The sequence below is a fragment of the Stenella coeruleoalba genome, assembly GCF_951394435.1.
Source record: "Stenella coeruleoalba genome assembly, chromosome: 6".
NCBI classification, from domain to species: Eukaryota; Metazoa; Chordata; class Mammalia; order Artiodactyla; family Delphinidae; genus Stenella; species Stenella coeruleoalba.
Genome location: NC_137151.1, coordinates 98,285,994 through 98,306,050, shown reverse-complemented (window position 1 = coordinate 98,306,050; position 20,057 = coordinate 98,285,994). Strand labels below are relative to the sequence as shown.

The following is a 20,057-nucleotide window of genomic DNA, read 5'->3' as shown; positions in this document are numbered from 1 at the left end:
CTTACCTGCTATGAGCATATTTTAGTTTGCAGGGATGCATCAGGGTAACCAAGTGGCCATTGCACAGGACTTAGTAGTGTAACACTGTGGTCCTGGCTTTGCCACTAGCTATATGTATAACATGGACTAATGAGTCATCCTTTCTGGACCTCAGTAGCCGTGTATGAAGTTTACCGGCTTCTTCTCTAAGAACCTGTTTCGTTTTCTAGATTTCCTTTATGGACCATATATTTTGAAAAGTTGTATACTGAACTATGTATACAAATATTGAATAATTACTTTCCCATTTTAATTTTAAAACATTTAAAACATAGACATTTTTGTTAGCTTATCGAGGTGTTATCACGGTTAAAGAATGACTTCCATATTTTTTTTTTGTTATTGTTGTTGGTTTTTTTTTGCGGTACGCGGGCCTCTCACTGTTGTGGCCTCTCCCGTTCCGGAGCACAGGCTCCGGATGCGCAGGCTCAGCGGCCATGGCTCACGGGCCTAGCCACTCCGCTGCATGTGGGATCTTCCCGGACCGGGACACGAACCTGTGTCCCCTGCATCGGCAGGCGGACTCCCAACCACTGTGCCACCAGGGAAGCCCTAGTTTGAGCTATTTTTAAGTTTAAAATTACATAAGAGTACAGCAAACACTTGTATTCCATCCGTCCCCCAGTGAGAGACTAACACTGGGTGATAAAAACTGTGCAAATCTCATGGCTCTACTTTCAGACTAGTATCTTGAATTCACACACATTTTACCAACTTCGCTGCTACCATTTTAGCCTTGGCTACCATCATCTTTGCCTGCATTATTGTAATAGCCTCCTAATTAGTCTCCCTTCTTCCTGCCACGCCTCCTGTGCCCGGATGTGTTGCTCACAGATCAGCCAGGGTAGACTATGCATGTGGGTCCCACTGTCTTTGAATTTACATATAGTAAAGTTCACTCTTTTTAGTGTACAGTACTATGAATTTTGACATGCATACAGATACATAATCAAGATACAGAATCATTCCATCACCCCCCAAAAGTCTCTAGTGTTGCCCTTTGTAGTCAGCCCTTTTCTATCCCCACTGATCTGTTTCTGTCCGTATAATTTTACATTTTCCAGAATGTCTTCTAAATGGAATCATTCAGTATGTAGCCTTTAGAGCAGGCCTTTTAGAATATACATCTGATCATTTTAGTTCCCTGATCAAAACTTTCCAGTGGCTTCCCATCGCATCTAGAATCCAATCTGAAATTCTTACCATGCCTATGAGGCACTTCCTGATCTGGCCCTGGCAACCGCTCCAGCTTCGTCTTATACCCTCTCCTCACTTCCACAGCTCCAGCAACATTGGCCTTCTTGCTCTTTCTTAAACACTCTAAGTATGCTCCCACCTCAGGGACTTTCTGCTTGTTTTTCTCTTTTCCTGGAGTGTTCTTTCCCCAGATTCTCCATTTCTCACTCCTTCATTTCATTCAGGTTTCTGATCAAGTGTCAGTTCATTTCTGCCTCCCCTCTACCCTGCTACTTTTTATCCTTGTACTCTACCTTATTTTTCTTCCTAACATTTATATTTGCCTAACGTTATGTATTCATTAGTTTGTTTATTGTCTGAATCCCCCTACTAGAATGTAAACTTCACAAAGGCAGGAACATTTTTTTGTTCAATGCTACTATATCCCCAGTGCTTGGAACAAAGATGCTCCGTAAGTAATGGTTGAATAAATTATCGGTTAGGCACATGGCTTGTGGGGGATAGGGGTGAGATTCTGAACTAGACTCAGCCACTTGATAGGACAGCCATTGGTAGAAGAGGCTAGAGCTGCGCGAGGTCCAGGCTGGCAGACAGAACATGGTATTCAGCAGGTATGAGACCATACAACAGATGGTAAGTTACTAAATGGGTTGTCCTGCGTAGAAGTAGAATGGGACAGTGAGAATGCTGGGAGTGAACAGTGTTTGTAAGTAGTGTAGGTACATGAACAGTTGGCTTTAGGAAAGCCTCTAGGACACAGGTGTTCTTTGGAGGAGCCAAGTAAGGGAACACCAAGGGCCAGGCAGGGTCTCAGTCATGGGCACTTCTGTGTGGAGGAGCTGGCACCTTACCAAACACGTTGCGTGGCTACACAGCATAAGCCTGAGAGGAAGACAGAAGCCCAGAAGCAGAGCCAGTAGGATTAGTATATTCTTGGCTAGAGCTCTCTTCCTCCCTCCTGCTCAAGATTCACACTGGTCCTAGAGGGAAATCCTGGAATGGATGCCAGCACCTGGTGGGTACTGGTAGCTGCTTATTCACTATTTATTCAGTTACATAGTGGGCATAAAAAAAGTAGACGTCACGTGTTGAACCAAAAGGAATTACAGAGGCTGGGAAGCAGCCTCTTTTTTGTTGTTTTCTAAATTTGTGAATTTTGAGTCTGTAATTGTGTTTGGATTCAAGTATTTGTCTGGGATTAAACATCTTTTAGATTTCCTGAATTTATGCTTAATTTTATTCTTGCTTTGAATTTGTTTGATGTTAGTGATAATTATTAGTCTTCAGGTCTTTTTATGTATTTGATTATAAGAGTTATTACTGAGTTCATCAACTCAAAGGTGACATCAATCGTAAAAACCACGCTTGTTTTATATACCACCAAGAAGGAAAAAATGTTGCACAGTGCATTTCTTATCACTTAAAATTTTTATTTTATACTTACCAAAATAGCTTTTTTAGTCTTAGATAGATAGACGTAGATATTTTTATCTTCTATAGCACTCCTGGTTTCAGCTAATTCTTGGTGTGTGAAAGGCAGTATTTTCTACATACATCTACTATAACACAGCTTTGTCCACTTTGTGGATTATTTTCCTTTTTCCTTTGGTTGTGGCTTTGCAATAAAAAGGTGGGTGGGGGGTATTGTGGTCAGTTCTTCAATAGTGAATATTTGCTTCACCAGTAACAGTTTTACACACTGCCACTTTTTGTGCCTTTCTGCATACTCAGCAGTTTTTCCTCTGCATGTAAAACCAACAATGCATATACCTTCATTCAAACAGTGACAGGACAAAGAGCTATGACCAACTTTGAACATGTAGGCAGCACCAACTGTAATGACCATCACCTGGCTGACGGCAGGAATAATATGCCGTCATTGTAAAATGCTTTCCGATTGTAGAGAGAGTAGAATGTGCATCTGGGTCTTCAGATTTAAGGGTACTTAGCTGAAGAAAGCTAGTTGTAGTGCAGGTTTCTATTCCTTCCTGGTTCTTCTTCCTTTGCCTCCTCACTTAACTGCAACAGTTTTATAAAGCTGTGTGCCCATTGTCTTCTCTCTTTACCATGTCTCCCTGGTCCCTATAAATTATTTGAAGGACTTTTACTGTGTCAAGATTTCCAGGTCTCCATCTCCATCCCTGTCTTCCTTCCTGTGCACCAGATATGGTTTTCTCCTGCCTCCCTGGACGTCTTCACGTCTCAAACTCTATCTGGGGCCAACTGAATTCCTTAACTTTTTTCCTGATTCTCCTGTGTTCTGTATCCCAACTAATGGCATTATCCCCTAACAATCACCTCAGCTAGAAATCCTGGACACATTTGAGAATTTTATATTCCCCACATCCTCACCACATCCAAGGATCTGTCACATCTTGAGAATTCTCTCTCAACAGGCCGTCGCTTTTCCATTCCTGCTCACTTGGCCCTCAGCTATTTATCAGTCTCGTAATACTTGTTGAAATAGCCCTCTGATTGGAACTTCTTCCTCCACTCACTTGCCTCTTCTCTTTATCCCTTTACGTTACTAGCAGGATAGTTAATCCTTTTAAAACATGTACTCCTGTCATCAAAACTCATTCCCCATTGCCTATAAAATAAAGTTTAAAATCCTTAACAGAGTATTCAAAGTCGTATAGGATCTGGTTCCAGACTTCTTTACAGGTTACTTTTATATTTTGTCCTCCATTATACCCCGAGCAATAGTCATACCCAATTATTTGCTGTCCTTTTTGTCTGTTTGTGCCATTTCCTTTAGCCTAGAATGATCTTCCCCCTTATCCCAACAACTTAAAATCCTGTTTGTCCTTTAATCTCACATTAACTACAAATACAGGATTTTCCTTTTGTGTACCCTTAGAAGGTGTTTATATCATTATTGCCCAATTTTTCTACTGTATTTATGTATCCTTGTAGTCATGTTTTTCCCATGGGAGACTAAGTTCTTTGAGAGCACAAATCAAATTTTATTCAATTTTTTATACTACAGCACCTATGACAATGCCTGTAAATGTGGGATGAGCTATATGTATATATTGAATTGATTTGAATTAAATTTTAAAATGAATTTCTTATTCATTTAATTATCGTTATACATAGTTTTAGGCACTATATAGAATTTTAAGAGATATAAGTATTTTTTTCAGATAGCTGTTTGGTTTTTCCCAAATAATCTCAGTTTAAAAATACCCATTTATTCATTCCAAAGGATAATTTCTTGAGAGGAGATAGCTCCCGTAAAGTTCAGCACCAGCAGCAGAGGAAACCCAGGAAAAAAACCAAGCCTCCTGCACTTACCAAAAAACACAAGAAGAAGAGAAGGCGTGGACCTCGTCGACCCCAAAAGCCCATTCCCCCTGCAGTTCCTCAGGGGAACCTCAGCATGCCCACCAGCGTCTCACTGCCAGTGGAGGCCTCTCACATCCGGTCAGTGGTGGCGCCAGAGTTTACGTCTGCTTTACGTGTTCTGATTGTTCTCAGAACATCTGGCTTCATTTACTTTTCTAGTGTTGGAAGTAGGCTAAAGGAACCATTTGGTATATAAGCCTAGACCTTGTAGTTTTCAATATGCTTTTTTACAAAATATCTGATGGGGTTAGATCTGAAGTAAAGCTTTTGATAACCAAGAGAGCAAATGCTGATATTGGGAATTTAATTGACTACTCTCAGATTTTTCTGTTTCAACAGAAATTCCATATATGTTCCAACAGAAATATTCCATCAGAAATCTGATGCATTATTAATTTTGTCAGGGGTAATAAGCATTTTGACCAGATGAATGAGGCTTCTGTTTCAGCTAAACATCCCAGTTTTATCTGTTTCATTTTTAAAAATTTATTTATTTATTCATTCATTCATTCATTCATTCATCATTTATTTATTTTGGCTGTGTTGGGTCTTCGTTGCTTCACGCGGGCTTTCTCTAGTTGCGGCGAGCGGGGGCTACTCTTTGTCGCGGTGCGTGAGCTGCTCATTGCGGTGGCTTCTCTTGTCGCGAAGCACGGGCTCTAGAGCGCAGGCTCAGTAGCTGTGGCGCCCAGGCTTAGTTGCCTCGTGGCATGTGGCATCTTCCCGGACCAGGGCTCGAACGCGTGTTCCCTGCATTGGCACAGGCGGGTTCTTAACCAGCGCGCCACCAGGGAAGCCCTGTTTCTTTTTTTTTTTTTTAATTATTATTTTGACCAGATTTTAAATTCTACTATAAAGTACTAAGACACACTTGATATACCAAATTGTAATTCATTTTACTAGTGCACCAAATTGTCATTCATTCTAATTTGCAGTAAAAATAGTATCTCCAAATGGTTGTCTTCTCTTAATACATGGGTAAGCGTTGCAGAAGTGTGTAACTGCATATGGCGAGTTCTGTCGTTTTGGTTTCCGAATTTCTTCTCTTAGAGTAGGAAGGGAGACATTTTGAGTTAGGATTTTCCGTTTTTGCATCGACAGACTTGTCTTGGGGACACTGATGTGGAGGTCAAGTGGGGGGGGCGGGGCCAATCGTGTCGTCTTCCCCAGGAGCCCGTCCACGCCAGAGCTGAGTGCTGATGAGCTGCCGGATGACATTGCCAATGAGATCACTGACATTCCACATGACTTGGAATTGAACCAGGAGGACTTTTCAGACGTCCTGCCGCGGCTACCTGATGACTTACAAGATTTTGATTTTTTTGAAGGTATGGTCAATGTTTTGATTGGAGAAAACTGGTTTTTAAAATGAGTTTTTTAAAGGGGGAGGTAGCTTTCTTGAGATATGTTTGGAGTATCCCTCCTCACGTGTAACGTCTTTCACCAGAGACAGGAAAGGTAAAGCACTGAAGCTGTTTTACTCTTTTTAGAAGGTGAGGCATGTACAGTTTTTAGACTGATATCCTAGCCTTAGTGGATCGGTAGGTTTGAGAGCTACGTTTATAACTTTGTTCCTTTACTTATTTATTATCTTTGGCCTCACCACGCAGCACGCGGGACCTTAGTTCCCCGACCAGGGATTGAATGTGGGCCCGTGGCAGTGAAAGCCCTAAGTCCTAACCACTGGACCGCCAGGGAAGGCACCTACCTTCGTTTATTTTATTTTATTTTATTTTTTTTACATCTTTATTGGAGTATAATTGCTTCACAATGGTGTGTTAGTTTCTGCTTTATAACAAAGTGAATCAGTTATACATATACACCCTTCGTTTATTTTTGAACAAAGACATTTTAAATTTGAGTTTATTGAAACCTTTCAGAACTTGTCCTCATTTTAATACCCCACCATGTACTTCAATTGAAGTGCACTTTTCCAGAACAAAGTTGACTTAATACTGCCAATTCTCTAGTGCTTTCAGGGGAAATCTTTTCTACTCTTAGAAGGTTTCTTTCACCATTAAAAACTGGATATTTTGGGGGTGATTAGTCAAGTTTCTAACAATGGGTTTTTTATATTGGAAATGAAATCAGTGAGGCCTGTGACTTCCATTTTGTGAAAATCACTTAGAAATGGGAGAAGGATGAGAGGGGAAGGGTAGAGAGTAACGCAAAAGCATTTCAAAAGGTAACCTATGAAGTGAGCTGAGTGCTTGGTGTTGCGCTGAGATATGCACGTGAGTTCTGTATCGTAGGCTTCACAGCTGCCCTTCCAGCTGGAAGAGCCCAAGAGTAGAGGAGCAAAGGCGGCTCCTCCCACACAGCCTTTTGTCTCAGATCTGAACTGACTGACATGTTTTCCGTTTTAATGACGTTAATATAGCTTCGGGTAAAAACATACGTGAAATCAGATAGTCACCACGTGTTTTAAATTGGTAGTGCTTAGACTCCTAAGCGCTGAACACTTGGCTCAGACGGATTTTGATAGTGCTGTAAACGAACTGAAGATGTGATTCAGGTTCCGGGACAGCTTGACCCCTCACACCTGTCCTGCAGCTGAATGTTTCACTTTTTTCCTTTCCATCCGATCCTTAATAGAATATTGTTACACATAATTCCGCTGTATGATTTTTGTGGTCTGGGGCGGTGAAAGCTCTGCTGACTGTTGATGGCTCTCGTTTACTCAGGCAAGAACGGGGACCTCCTCCCCACCACCGAAGAGGCCGAGGAGCTTGAACGGGCCTTGCAGGCCGTGACGTCTCTTGAGTGCCTGAGTACCATTGGGGTGCTCACCCAGTCAGATGGTGTGCCCGTCCAGGAGTTGTCAGACAGAGGAATAGGGGTGTTCTCCACAGGGACTGGAGCTTCAGGAATTCAGTCCTTGAGCCGAGAGGTAAACACGGACCTGGGGGAGCTGCTGAATGGGCGTATAGTCCACGACAACTTTTCTAGTCTAGAGCTGGATGAGAGCCTGCTCCGTTCTGCTACCTTGTCTAACCCACCTACACCCCTGGCAGGGCAGATCCAGGGGCAGTTCTCTGCCCCAGCCAACGTTGGCCTTACTTCTGCCACTCTGATCAGCCAGAGTGCCCTTGGGGAGAGAGCCTTCCCAGGACAGTTTCATGGACTTCACGATGGCAGCCATGCCTCGCAGAGGCCGCATCCTGCCCAGCTGCTGAGCAAGGCAGATGACCTAATCACCTCACGACAGCAATACAGCAGTGACCATTCACACTCCTCGCCCCACGGAAGCCATTATGACAGTGAGCACGTGCCGTCTCCCTACAGCGACCATATCACCTCTCCCCACACAACATCTTACTCTGGTGATAACATGGCAGCTACCTTTTCAGCAGAGATGCCCATCATGGCGCAGCACTTGCTCCCAGCCCAACTTGAGGTGCCACTTGGAGGAGTCGTAAACCCCAGAACTCACTGGGGCAATCTCCCTGTCAGCCTCGGAGATCCCTCTCCATTTAGCAACCTTCTCGGCGCAGATGGACATCTTCTTTCCACTTCCCTATCCACACCACCCACCACTTCGAACTCAGAGACCACACAGCCTGCCTTCGCCACCGTGACCCCCAGCAGCTCCAGTGTGCTTCCGGGGTTACCGCAGACCAGCTTCAGTGGCATGGGGCCTTCTGCTGAACTGCTGGCCTCCACCTCTCCCAAGCAGCAACTCCCTCAGTTCAGCGCAGCCTTCGGCCACCAGCTGAGTTCTCACAGTGGCATCCCCAAGGACCTGCAGCCCAGCCACAGCTCAATAGCGCCTCCCACAGGCTTCACAGTGACAGGTGCCACAGCTACAAGTACCAATAATGCGTCTTCTCCCTTTACCTCCCCTAACTGAGCGTATCTGTGTGCTTGCAGGCAGATGGGGAACCTGGTGTTTTCTATCTTGTTTTCCTCTTTATCACCCCTCTCCCCTTTTCCTAAAGAAGATTTTAAAAATAACAGATGGGGACTAGAGGAGAACTCCCTTTTCCAGTTAAGCAGGTTACCCCACAGTGGACCTCGCTTCAGTGTTCACATGTGCTCCTTCGCACTGGTGCTCATTCCCTCCTGGCAGGTCCACTCTCCCCCAGTGGTTTCCTTAGTGGCTCAGCACAGTGACTGGATAGAATCGACTTTTAGCAGCAAGTCCTAGAAGTGAAAGATACCTCAGATTACCAGTGCCCTTTACTATTTCCTAGTATTCAGATCAATGCTTTCCATTCTAATACCAGGTCTTTACATAGGTGGTTCTAAATGGAATGAGCCTATTCATTGAGTTCCTGTGTAAGAGATGGCAAGTGGTGTGTAGAGGCAGATCAAGGCTCTGACTTAGCACCGACTGCTAAACATCACATGAGGCCAGGATTCCCTTCCTAATTGTGATCATGTTTAATTAAAAAGAAAAAAATTAGTCTTTTAACTGCCTGTGTGTATGTGTGCACCCACGCGTGTGTTTTTGTGCAGGGCAGGAAGCAGCTGTCCCATTGTTTTGTTTTTTTTTTTCTTTCCTAATGAGTAGAAGGCTCTTCTCCTTTCCCACATCTCACAGCCCTGATAAGGTTGGTCATTCTTTCCCACTGAGTTAACTGACTTTCCTGAATGGAGAAGGGTGGCGGTCTGGTGGCGTGAATAGCACAACCCTTTTCTGCTAAGTTAGCCCAGAACACAAAAAGCTGAATTCATGTCAGTGCCCTGCAGATGTCGTGAAAAGCTTGCCTGGAGGGACTGCAGGGTTGCTGCGATTCTGAGGTCTGGTGGTTGGTTATCTTGCCTTTTTAGACATGCATTTGTTTCTAAATCCCTCTTCCATGGAATATATTCGCAAGATGTAATTAAAATATTTTGATGTGAAAAGCAGGATAGGTCAGATAGGTTTGGAAAGATGGGATCTGTGAACTCCTTGATCCATCTTTTGCTTTTGAATTTTTCATGTTTACAGTAGTGATTCTTTGGTAAGATTTGTAAAATGTTGAAGACACTTGTAGAATCGATGTACCAGTTGTGAAGTGATGTGTAATATCTGAAGGATACACATTTTAAAGTTTCTTTCAAAGCGGAATATGGAAATTAGACAAATTTTACCCACCCTTTGGTACTTTTAAAATAATTTAAGTATTTAGGTTTAAGTTTGGGGAAATTTTTTTTTTTTTAAGTACCAGAACTTTAGGGTTAAAAATCCCATTGGATAGTTTAGTAAGTTGGTGACTATGAAATGAATATGTGAGGTTTCTTTTTACCTGCCTTCTCCCCGACCCCCGATCCCCCCGCCCAAGGGTGGAACTAGATTTTAAAGGCATCTGTACTCTGCTTTTGCTGAGAGGTTTCACTGTCCCTTGAGATACCATTGGCTATTTATACCTGAGTCTAGTCTAATTTACATATATATATTTTAAGATGAGTAGAGAGAACATATCTATTAATGATGGGATATAATAATTCATTTGTCAGGGAATATTTGATCTTAATTCCTTTTCAATAGGTAAAGATTTGGATGTATTTTCCTACTTCCTATATGTGTGCTCTTTATGCCGTGCTAATTCTAACCAGTCCCTTCTTTTGAAAGCTTTCCTTTCTCTGCTTTTTAAAGGAATGATGGTAATCAGCAGGCATTATGCAGATAAAACGTGCCTGAGATTATGGAGGGGAAATGTCACATGACTGTATGAAATCATTATATGCCCTATTTTGTATTTATTGAAGTTTCTTTTTGTGGGCCAAAAATATGTTTGTAATATATTTAGTTTTTTTTTTAATCATGATAATTGATTGGAAGATTTATTTTTTAATAGCTTTGCCTTTTTTGCAGATTGAGAAATGTCTAAATTATAAAATTATGTCACAAAGCAAAATTATATTTGGTAGCACCGTAAATTTCTATTCTGAAGGGTGAGAAGAGATCATCTGAATATTTTTCACCTGTGAACCTATGTTAGTAAGCTTTTTTATTTTAATGTACTGTAATGAAATGATGATGAGTAGTTATCTCTGCTCAAAAGTGTCATTTAGTTTGCTAAACTCTTCACATCCCGTTATAATCATCACGAGATAACTGTCCATTCCCAGTGATTTGATTCCGTCTCCATTGTGTACTAATTAAAGGTTGTAGCAGAGCAGCCCATTGACTTTCTTTTTTATGGAGGTAAAAGTGGTACATACACATTGACTTTCTCATCAGCCTTTCTTTGACAGTGAAGGGCAAGTCATGGGACGTTGATCTGAATTTTTCTGGCTATTTGTCCCTTGTGGTAGCTGCTTAAAATTCTTCAGTTATCAAAACTGAGTTTGCAGTAAGTTGCACATTTTATTGTTTGCAATTTTCTGTTTTCTGTGCATTTTTAAGCCCTTTTCTGCTTTCTGCTAAGGAGGCATGAAATGATCAGGAATGTTGCCAGTTACAGCTTCACACCAAAAACTTTGAGTAAATTCATTTTTGTGTAGATGCCCACGATGATAGCTGAAGGAAGGGCACCTGTAGAAAGTACCAGTGTAGGTTTGAGGAGTTAGCAAAAAAACAAATTTTTCTTCTCGTTTCGTCTACTTCAAAACAAATATCCGAGCTTGCGATTTGTTTGTTCTTGCTGTTTCTTGTGAGTCCCTTTTTGGAAGAGAGAAGAACATCTGTGAACCGAGAGATATCTGTTATGTTGTTCTTTCAGCTAATGGAGCAATTCTAGTCTATTAGTAGTAGGTTGGCTATTAATATGTAAAGAAAGGAATGAAGTGTCTTTTACTCCAGAAATATGAAAATCAGTGTCTTTTAAAATAGCACTTATTCTATAATAAGGCAATACTGGAATCAAAAACAAATTTTATATAAGGTTCTATCTAATTAGGTGGATACTAGCTTTCACTCTAGTGTTAAACTCATGAGAAATAGTGGCAAAGAAGGTTCACTCTGTTTCTGCAGTACTTTGGGACCATTTATAAAGGCCAGTTAGATTGTGTTAATGTGATTTAATTTACAAAATTGCTGCAGTTAATGGATACATTCTGTGCTCTGAGAATCTGAATTCCATTCTAACGTATAATATTCACTGGCTGTGATCTGTAGCATCCGAAGGAAAGATGTGTTTTTCTCCTTTGCACCCTCTGCATAATTGTTAGTATTATTTTAATTAAAGTACTTAAGACATTGTTTTTCTTCTGTACAAATGGCTTAGCAATTTGCACATCTGGGTAGGTTATGTAGTTAGTTAACAATTCGCAATAGTAAATAGCAATTACATTTAACCCACCAAGTGACAGACTATGCAATGGAAAAATTTTCTAATTATCGTCGCATAGCTTATATGGCAAAGGATTATTTTCTCTAGTAACCTACCATGTGAGATAGAACTGCTTCATAAATGACTTCCTGAGCAATTTCATGTTGGCAGGCAGTACGGCGTGTCTAGTGTCCTTCCATGAAAAGAGTATAATTTAATGAGAAGCAAATAGTAGGTATGGAGATAAAGTTGGAAAAAAAATTTTTTCTTTTCCTTAAAATTGTAGTTTATTGTCTTGAGCGGTTTAAGGCTAACGAAAGCTAATACTTTATCTTTGCCAAATAGTTATTTATAAGATTTATTTCTTAAATAAGCCCAACCTCTCAACCGCAAGTTAAGAATCATCACTTTCTGCGACTAACACTGAAGCTTTTCCTTATCAGAGCTCGTTCTCAGTCGGTGATCATGATCCACAGAGGCAAAGACAGTTCTTTGATTTGGAAGGAAACAGTGTCCGTGATACATGCAGATGCCCTAGCTGTACAATTTGCTTCTTACATGAAGAAATTTATATTTCTGTTGACCTTTACCGTTGGGCTTTTATCATTGGGCACTAGAATTTGAGCCTATGTAGGTCACACCCATCCTGTGAGTTCACTGATACCTGCCTGCAGTCCTTCCTGTGCCCCTGCATGGTGGGAGTGGTGGTGACGGGTGGTAGCTTCGTCGGCAGTGCTTGTGTGGGGCACGTTGCCTTTTCCTCCCGTTAGTTCAAAAGATTGCTGTGGATGGTATCGCAAGGAGACGAGGATGTTAACACCACCAGGTGAACCAGTTCAAGTTTTATAGGGTTAGAAATTCCTTTAAATTTTGTTTAGGTGTCTCGTTTCCAGTTTCTTCATCCTTTTTCTTTTTAGCCTTCTTTTAACATTCTGTTAAATTCTGTTTTTAATCTGGTATATATAGAATAATACAGTGGTCTTTTAAATGGTCAACAGAACTCTGCAGTTTAATGAGGCAATTTAAAGGATTCCCTGGAAGAAAATGTAGTCATACCAGATCTTTCATCACAGACACCTACATCGCTCCAAGGATTTTTTCCTGACAAGAAATATATTTCTTGAGGATGGGGTGGAGGGGGGTGGTGGGAATATATATGTGATAGAACGTAGATTTTTTTTTTTCCTCTCAATACATTGAAAACAACTGAATTTTCATGGGCATTCTATAGAAAAGTAAAACAATGTAATGACTTCTTAATATTCTGAACTTTATAAAGCTTTCCAATATCATATTCTGGAGGGACCCGAAATCCATGTTCAATAGAATAAAGTAGCATTTTTTACATGCCACCTTTCAAAAGATGTGTACTAAGATATCAGTGAAGGACATAGTTGGATATCCGTTAAGCATTTTCTTCTTTCCTAACCAGTGAGTTAGGAAAGAAAACATAAAACATAAATGAATAATTATGTCTCTCCTAATGACCGGTGTCATTAATGCGAAAATTGTGGGTCAAACTTAGCCTTATTTCTAAATAGCAAAAATTCTCTTTTCACTCCAGCTCTTATTTTTTGTTAGCTTTCCTCTCTGCACTGTGATACAGAGCAAATAAAAAGAAACATGGCATTTCAGAGAGAAAAAAAGAGAGCAAACTTGGAATGACTTTTTTTACCCCAGGTTCCCAAATCTTGGGGCTGTTTGGCTACTTTTGAGTGGCAGGGTTTTGGTGATCTGAAGTTCAGTCCAAAAACAGTCTTATTAGAGCCCCGGCACTGAAGTGTACACACACACACACACACACACACACACACACACACACACACACACACAATCTGTACTGCTCCTGGCCTAAGAGTAATAGAATCTTCTTCTTTCACTTGGTTTTTGTTTGTTTTTTTAAGCTGGGGACCACTGAAGTAAGCTCTATATGCACCCAAAGTTACCCTTGGAAAAAATTTCAACATGCCGTGCAGAAGGCTCTAATGCAGCTAAATGCCACCCTTGCTTTTACTTGGGGAATAGACTGATTTGCCCTGAAAGGACTCCACCCTGCGTTGTTGAGGTACAGTTGGCTCCAGCCGAGGAGTGTGGAAGGGATGGGAGGTTTGGTGCTTGTGACGGTGTCTTCATCTGCTCTGAAGGGTTGAATCAGTTCCTCTCAACAGTGATAGTTCTTTTCACTGTATAGTGTTGAGTATGTCTCAGGGATTCCTTGTGGAAATTAGGGCAGTTTTTAAAATAAGAAAATAGTTTTAAAAGAAGCTAAAGGTGACTCATCATTGAAGAGAGCGCAAGAAAGAGAAAACATTTGGTTTCGTAGCCCACGGTGTCTTGCATGGGACGCTTTTCCTTCTCCTTCAGGCTCTCATCTCAGCCTCAGCATACAGAATCCTTTCCCACCACGCACAGCTTTAAAACTTTTATTTAAAAAATTTCCTTCCCCAATGAGCTTTCAGAATACTTATTGTAGATTTTAAGAGAAAAGGTATATTAATTTATACTATTAACATCACCTCATAAATTATAAGTTTTATACTAAAGCTGTATTGAGTGTAATGAATTATGTTGCCTATGTGTTTAATAGCTAAAAAATTATATATGAGCTTTTTTTTTTTTTTTTTTTTTTTTACAAAACAAACTAGTGAAGCACCTTTTTACACTGGATCTCTGCCGTGTCAAGGTGTATAGCTATCCTTTGCTACCTTGCAGATATATAAAATAAAAGGATATCCTGGGGCCTCAAAACATAGAACACCTTTAGACCATTTATTACTGCTCATAGAACTGTTGAGAATGATGTCTCTTTAGTAAATGATCTGTGGTTTACACTTACGATGGCTAGAAGCTTAGTTACAGGGTAAATAGAAATACATAGATCAAGTAAAGCTCCCAACTACTGTAGCTGGAATTTGTAAACTAAGTTTTTAAAACCTCTTTTATTTCCTATGGATTTATTCTTTAATTACAGTGAAGTTGGGAAGTAAAATAGAGAAAATAATAAATCTAGATGTTCTCAGTGTCTTATTCAGGAACTTTTTATCCCTCCTCACTAAGGAATTCCCACTGTGACTTAAAAATAGAATTAAAGTACTTGTGTGCATGTATATGTCTGTGCTTTCACACACATGCAAAAATATACATTGGGGGCACGTGTGTGAGAGAGATGAATGTGTGCTTAGGTCAAAAGAGAAAAAGGTAACAATGTATAGTAGAAATATGATTTATTTAGTTGAGGGTATTGGAGTTACTTTCTCATCGTCTCTGTTGTATAAATACACCAAATTCTTGATTATGTTATGTTAAAAGGCTAGCTCTGATATCATGTGCATTTTATTTTAACCTTCTGATTAACTTATGCTGTGTTTTTAAAATGACTCAAGAAACAGCAGGTTCTAAAGACCAGCCTCTCACTTTTGAGAGTAAAAATAAGAGAAACAGACCTGGACATGAGCTGTGTTTATCTATTGGGGTGATGGGACCAGAGATCAGCTGAACCTTTTTTATGTTAATAATAGATTTCTTCATCTTCTGAGTTATAAGATATTATTGATCACCTTTTCTTGGTGAAATTTTAAGAAAAGTATAGGCCTTTTATAAAGAATGCCATTTTTTAAGGGGCTGCTTTGTTTAAAGAGTTGGTGGGATCATTTCACCATGAACATTTCAAAGCTGGGTTGATTTCAGTTATTTCCAAAATTTAAAAAAAAAAAAAAGTTACTCAGTTGTGTTGTTATTTATGAAGTTAGCATGCCCCCCAGCCCCCATATTTTGGCTATACGAAAAGTTATGCTACCCTTGACTATTTACCTGATTTATCTGGAATTTAAAAAAAAATACATTCCTATATTTTGAGTTTTGTCTTTTTGCTATACATTCATTACTGAAGTATCTGGTGGTCTAAAATAGTCAAAGCTAGAGTTGTTATTAAATGCTCCAATCACATTTATTTTTAATATTAAAAAATCATATACTTTGAAACATGTCAAAACAACTTCTAATAATCCATCTGAGTTTGTAGTTACCTTTGAAGCCTCATTCATCTTAGATAACTCAAGACCTGGGAAAGCTTTGTACGTTGTTCTTTTTACAGTTGTATTTTTTGCAGCATCTCCCAGTTTCATTCACTCTTCGCTTTATAGGTTTTTAAAATCTGCGTATTTCTTGTACATATGCATGCAAATGAAAGAAGGGAGGTTGTATTGGTGCCATTTCTCCCTTCAGTTACTATGGGATTTGCTAGAATAAATTCCCCCTGATTGAAGGGTGAAAATAGACCCTTTTGTGTATATCTGTACAGAGATGTGTATATGGGATGTGGTGGCACTTTGCTGAATGTGAACTTGCCTTGTCAGTGGAAAGATTGAGAAGTATTATGTTTATTTATACATTTGTATAAATCTATATATACACGTATGTATATGTGTGTGTATAGATAAATATATATATACATATATTTCCCTAAAAAAAGTGTGTGTATAATAGATAAACAGCCTTTGTTAAGCAAGATTATACGTCTATGGAAAATTCTGGATTATTCTATAAACAAGAAGAGGTGACAGTCTAGGGTAATCGTCAGAGCATACAAAGATGGAAGTCCTTAGGATTATAGTCTTGTTTATGAGTTCCTCTTAGAACTGTACTTACTTGCCAGTCTCACTATTCTTCATCTTCATTACCTTCTAAGTCAATCTCTCAACGTTTAAAAATCACACTTCGTTGTGTTTTTTCCCTTTATTATGTCCTTTCTCGCCAGAATCATTTGGCTTAGCCATATTTCATTAATATTTCACTCATTTCTTTTAAATATCTTTGTCTCTGAAATTTCCCAGAAGATACAAATTTTGTATATAATACTTTTTTTTTTTTTTTTCTTTTTTGCGGTATGCGGGCCTCTCACTGCTGTGGCCTCTCCCGTTGCGGAGCACAGGCTCCGGACGCGCGGGCTCAGCGGCCATGGCTCACGGGCCCAGCCGCTCCACGGCATGTGGGATCTTCCCGGACCGGGGCACGAACCCGCGTCCCCTGCATCGGCAGGCGACTCTCAACCACTGCGCCACCAGGGAAGCCCTATAATACTTTTTATAGTAATTTTGAGAATTGGGCATCATCTTTGTCTCAAAACAAACAACCAATAAACCCAAAAAACCACGTTCAAACAAGACTGCTTCGAAAGTTTTACCTAGATAATTTTGGGACGTTTTACTTAAATTGAAAAAGAACATAATTATGATTTTATGATTGACATTAGTGTTAGGTTTATTTTGTCATTTATTGTCATTAATTTGTCCTTTCAAAAGTTTGGTTTGCTTTGTGATTTAATCATAAATTTACCATTTTCATTTTAATGGAAAGCCTCTTGACTTCTATAACCTAAGCCTCTTAAATTCTATAATTCATTTTATTCATGATGAAACTGCTTTAGTGAATTCGTGTGTAATGAGTTCTGCTATATTTCCTTTTGACTTTTCTCACATTGGTGACATCCTGTCTTACCTTTGCTGCAGCTCTCTAGAAAACTTGCATCCCTATATATTGTGCCTTTAAAGCTTTTATGCACACACAGACAAAAGTGTATATATACATGTCGGAGCATGTGTACATATACTTTCATATATACTCACACAGTATGTCTCTAGTATATATTGTGGGAGTGGATATATAGATGTTCAAAGGCAATGAAATGTTGCTCTCTAGATATATATGTATATAAATAGTGTTGATATACTGTATATACATATGTATATGTATGAGTTTTAAATGGCAATCTTTTACATTTAGCAAAATGCTGCCCCTACTGGAATATTGTCACTGCAATGGCAGTTGTATGTAATGATTTAAAATACACTATCAAAAGTTATTTAAAGAACATTTAAAAATCTCATCTAAAGACGTCCACACATTATTTATTTATCTTCCTTTTCCTTTTATTGTTATTTTTATTTTTTTTAACTGAAAGGGAGACTGTCATTTTAAAAATGCCATCTGTCCCGTGAGAGGAAGAGAGCTGGAGACTCACTTGGGGAACCTTGTGCATTTTCCTCTCTCTGAAATGGAGATGTACCACAAACTAACCTGTTTATTTCAGTTATAAAGCAATCCTAACATTTCCATTACTGTATGTCATCCACCATCTCCTAGACCAACTTAATTCACCAACTTGCCTCTTCCTTTCATTAATAAATAATGATCATTAAGATCATTTTGCCTGGGGGAAGTTAACTACTCTCTAGCTGCAGGGAAATATATCACCTAATTGTTATTCAGCCTTGTTCAAAATTCAGCTTTGAGAGAAGGCAGCTCTCTCACGCAGTTGTCTTAAGTAGGTTTTGCATTTGTTTAGTTAGAGGTCTTCCCAGACTTTTTTTTTTTTTTAAGAACTCCAAGTCTGCACGCACTTGACCTAGATTTAATTCTTACTCCCCACAGCTTCAGGTATTTTTCATTAGTATATCAATTTGATACACTGAATGAAAGAATATTATGAGAAAACTGTTACATATTTTATTTTGTGATGAGCTGGCAGCAGATTCCATTTCAAGACCTTATGGAGAGAGGAGTGTGTAAATGGACAATCCTGAATCTTAAGATGTTAACAGAAAACAGGTGGAGTAAGAGTACCCCTGAAGACTCTAGAGGTTGGGGTTTGAGGGATTTCACACAGTAGCTTAGCTGAAACTTGATATCAGAAGCAGCCTTTAACAAGCCTCTTGGCAATTGTGTGGTACTAACCAGAGTACTGAAGTACAGATTGAAACCAAGTTGCAGTGGGAAATCAAAGGTGAGGTAGCTTATTGGAAACCAGTAAAATGACAGGTTGCACAGTTTCGAAATCTCTTCTAACGAAGTAACTGCACGGTAGCAAGGACTAGCCGTTCTCAAAGCCCTTCTTTTTCAGTGTTCTCCTTCACCTTGGCACACAAGTATGTTTTAAGGCCATACATGAAAAATATATACAAAAAAAAAAAGCTGCTTAAAGGGAACTTACAAACTGAGAATCTTCTCTGTATTTGTGTAAAGAGTGGCTGGAAGCTTAGTTATATGCACAAAAGCTAGGAGCCACTTGTTTCTGCACAGACTGTAGGAGCTAGATGAGGAGACTGGCAGATTTTGGGAAGAGGCCCCAGTTCTGAGGAAAGGCATATCTATAGCATTGGGTGTGCAGTTGCTGGGGGAGACCACATTTTGGGAGATGATGGGCTTTCGGTTTGTAATTTCCCTTTAAACAAGAAGAGATGGCTCACGTTTTCCATATATATCTCAATGAATGTACTGTATCACCGTTTTAAAAATTTGATGAAATAATAATGGATTGGTCTCCTTTTGTTATCTGGTCCTTGTTTAATTTGTTTAAGGGTTTTTGTATACAAAGGTTTACATTTTTATGTATATTTTTCTTGTGTAAAAACTGATGTAATATGTGTATAAAACACTGTATGTATTATCTGTATATAGTGTGACAAAATGATTTTTCTTTCTTTCTTTTGGATGTATTAATAAATCTTGCTGTGAAGTAGCCTTGCTTTTGGTTTAATTTCTTTTGCCTGGATATTGATGGAAGCTGCTAATCCAGGGTAGGTATTTTTTTTCCCTTTGTTATTTAAATAGAGTATGTGTGTGTGTGTGTGTGTGTGTGTGTGTGTGTGTGTGTGTGTGTATATATATATATATTTATACCTTATATTTTGTCAAGAACCCCAGGATGCTATATTCATGGTACTTTATGGTTAGACTAACAACGATTAATATTTGTGTAATAACCGTGGATCAATTAAATGCTACTCAAGATGACTTTAATGTGGTATCCAACCTTGAAATCCAACTGGAAGTTGCATTGGAAATTGTTATATGCTATAATGGAGGTCTTACAAGTCAATTTCTATTTCATTTAATCAGGAGCCCTTTCTCTATTCATTTTCATAGTTTCATAAGTATAAGAACAAACAAAAAACTGGAAGAAACACTCTTCCTTTAAGGCAAGGGTCCCCAACCCCTGGGCCACAGATGGGTACCGGTCCCCGGTGCCAAAAAGGTTGGGGACCGCTGCTTTAAGGCATTTCCAGGTGCCTTGTATCTCCTTGGAATTGAATTTTTTTTTTTTAATATGTGGATTGGAACTTTTCATTTCCTGTACTGAGGGATTTTGTGGTACAAATAGAGGCTAGGAAAAAATTCACAAAGAAAAATTAGTAATCTTCTAATCACACATTCCTCGTGTAGAGATTTATGATTTTTAATTTTTGTGGGACATTTGTACTTTTTCCTTGATTTCTG

The 20,057-nt window shown here is 39.4% G+C and overlaps 1 protein-coding gene across 1 annotated transcript in view; it reads left to right on the top strand.

Moving 5' to 3' along the window:
• The window catches only part of INO80D (INO80 complex subunit D), a gene marked incomplete at its 3' end in the record, with an annotated part of 41,481 nt that extends 33,047 nt beyond the window's left edge, over window positions 1–8,434 (top strand). The window contains exons 7-9 of the mRNA XM_079925410.1: window positions 4,445–4,662; window positions 5,755–5,912; window positions 7,269–8,434. Of these exons, the coding sequence (XP_079781536.1) occupies window positions 4,445–4,662; window positions 5,755–5,912; window positions 7,269–8,434 (1,542 nt within the window). The remainder of the gene's footprint in view (window positions 1–4,444; window positions 4,663–5,754; window positions 5,913–7,268) is intronic.
• Between the last annotated feature and the right edge of the window lie 11,623 nt (window positions 8,435–20,057).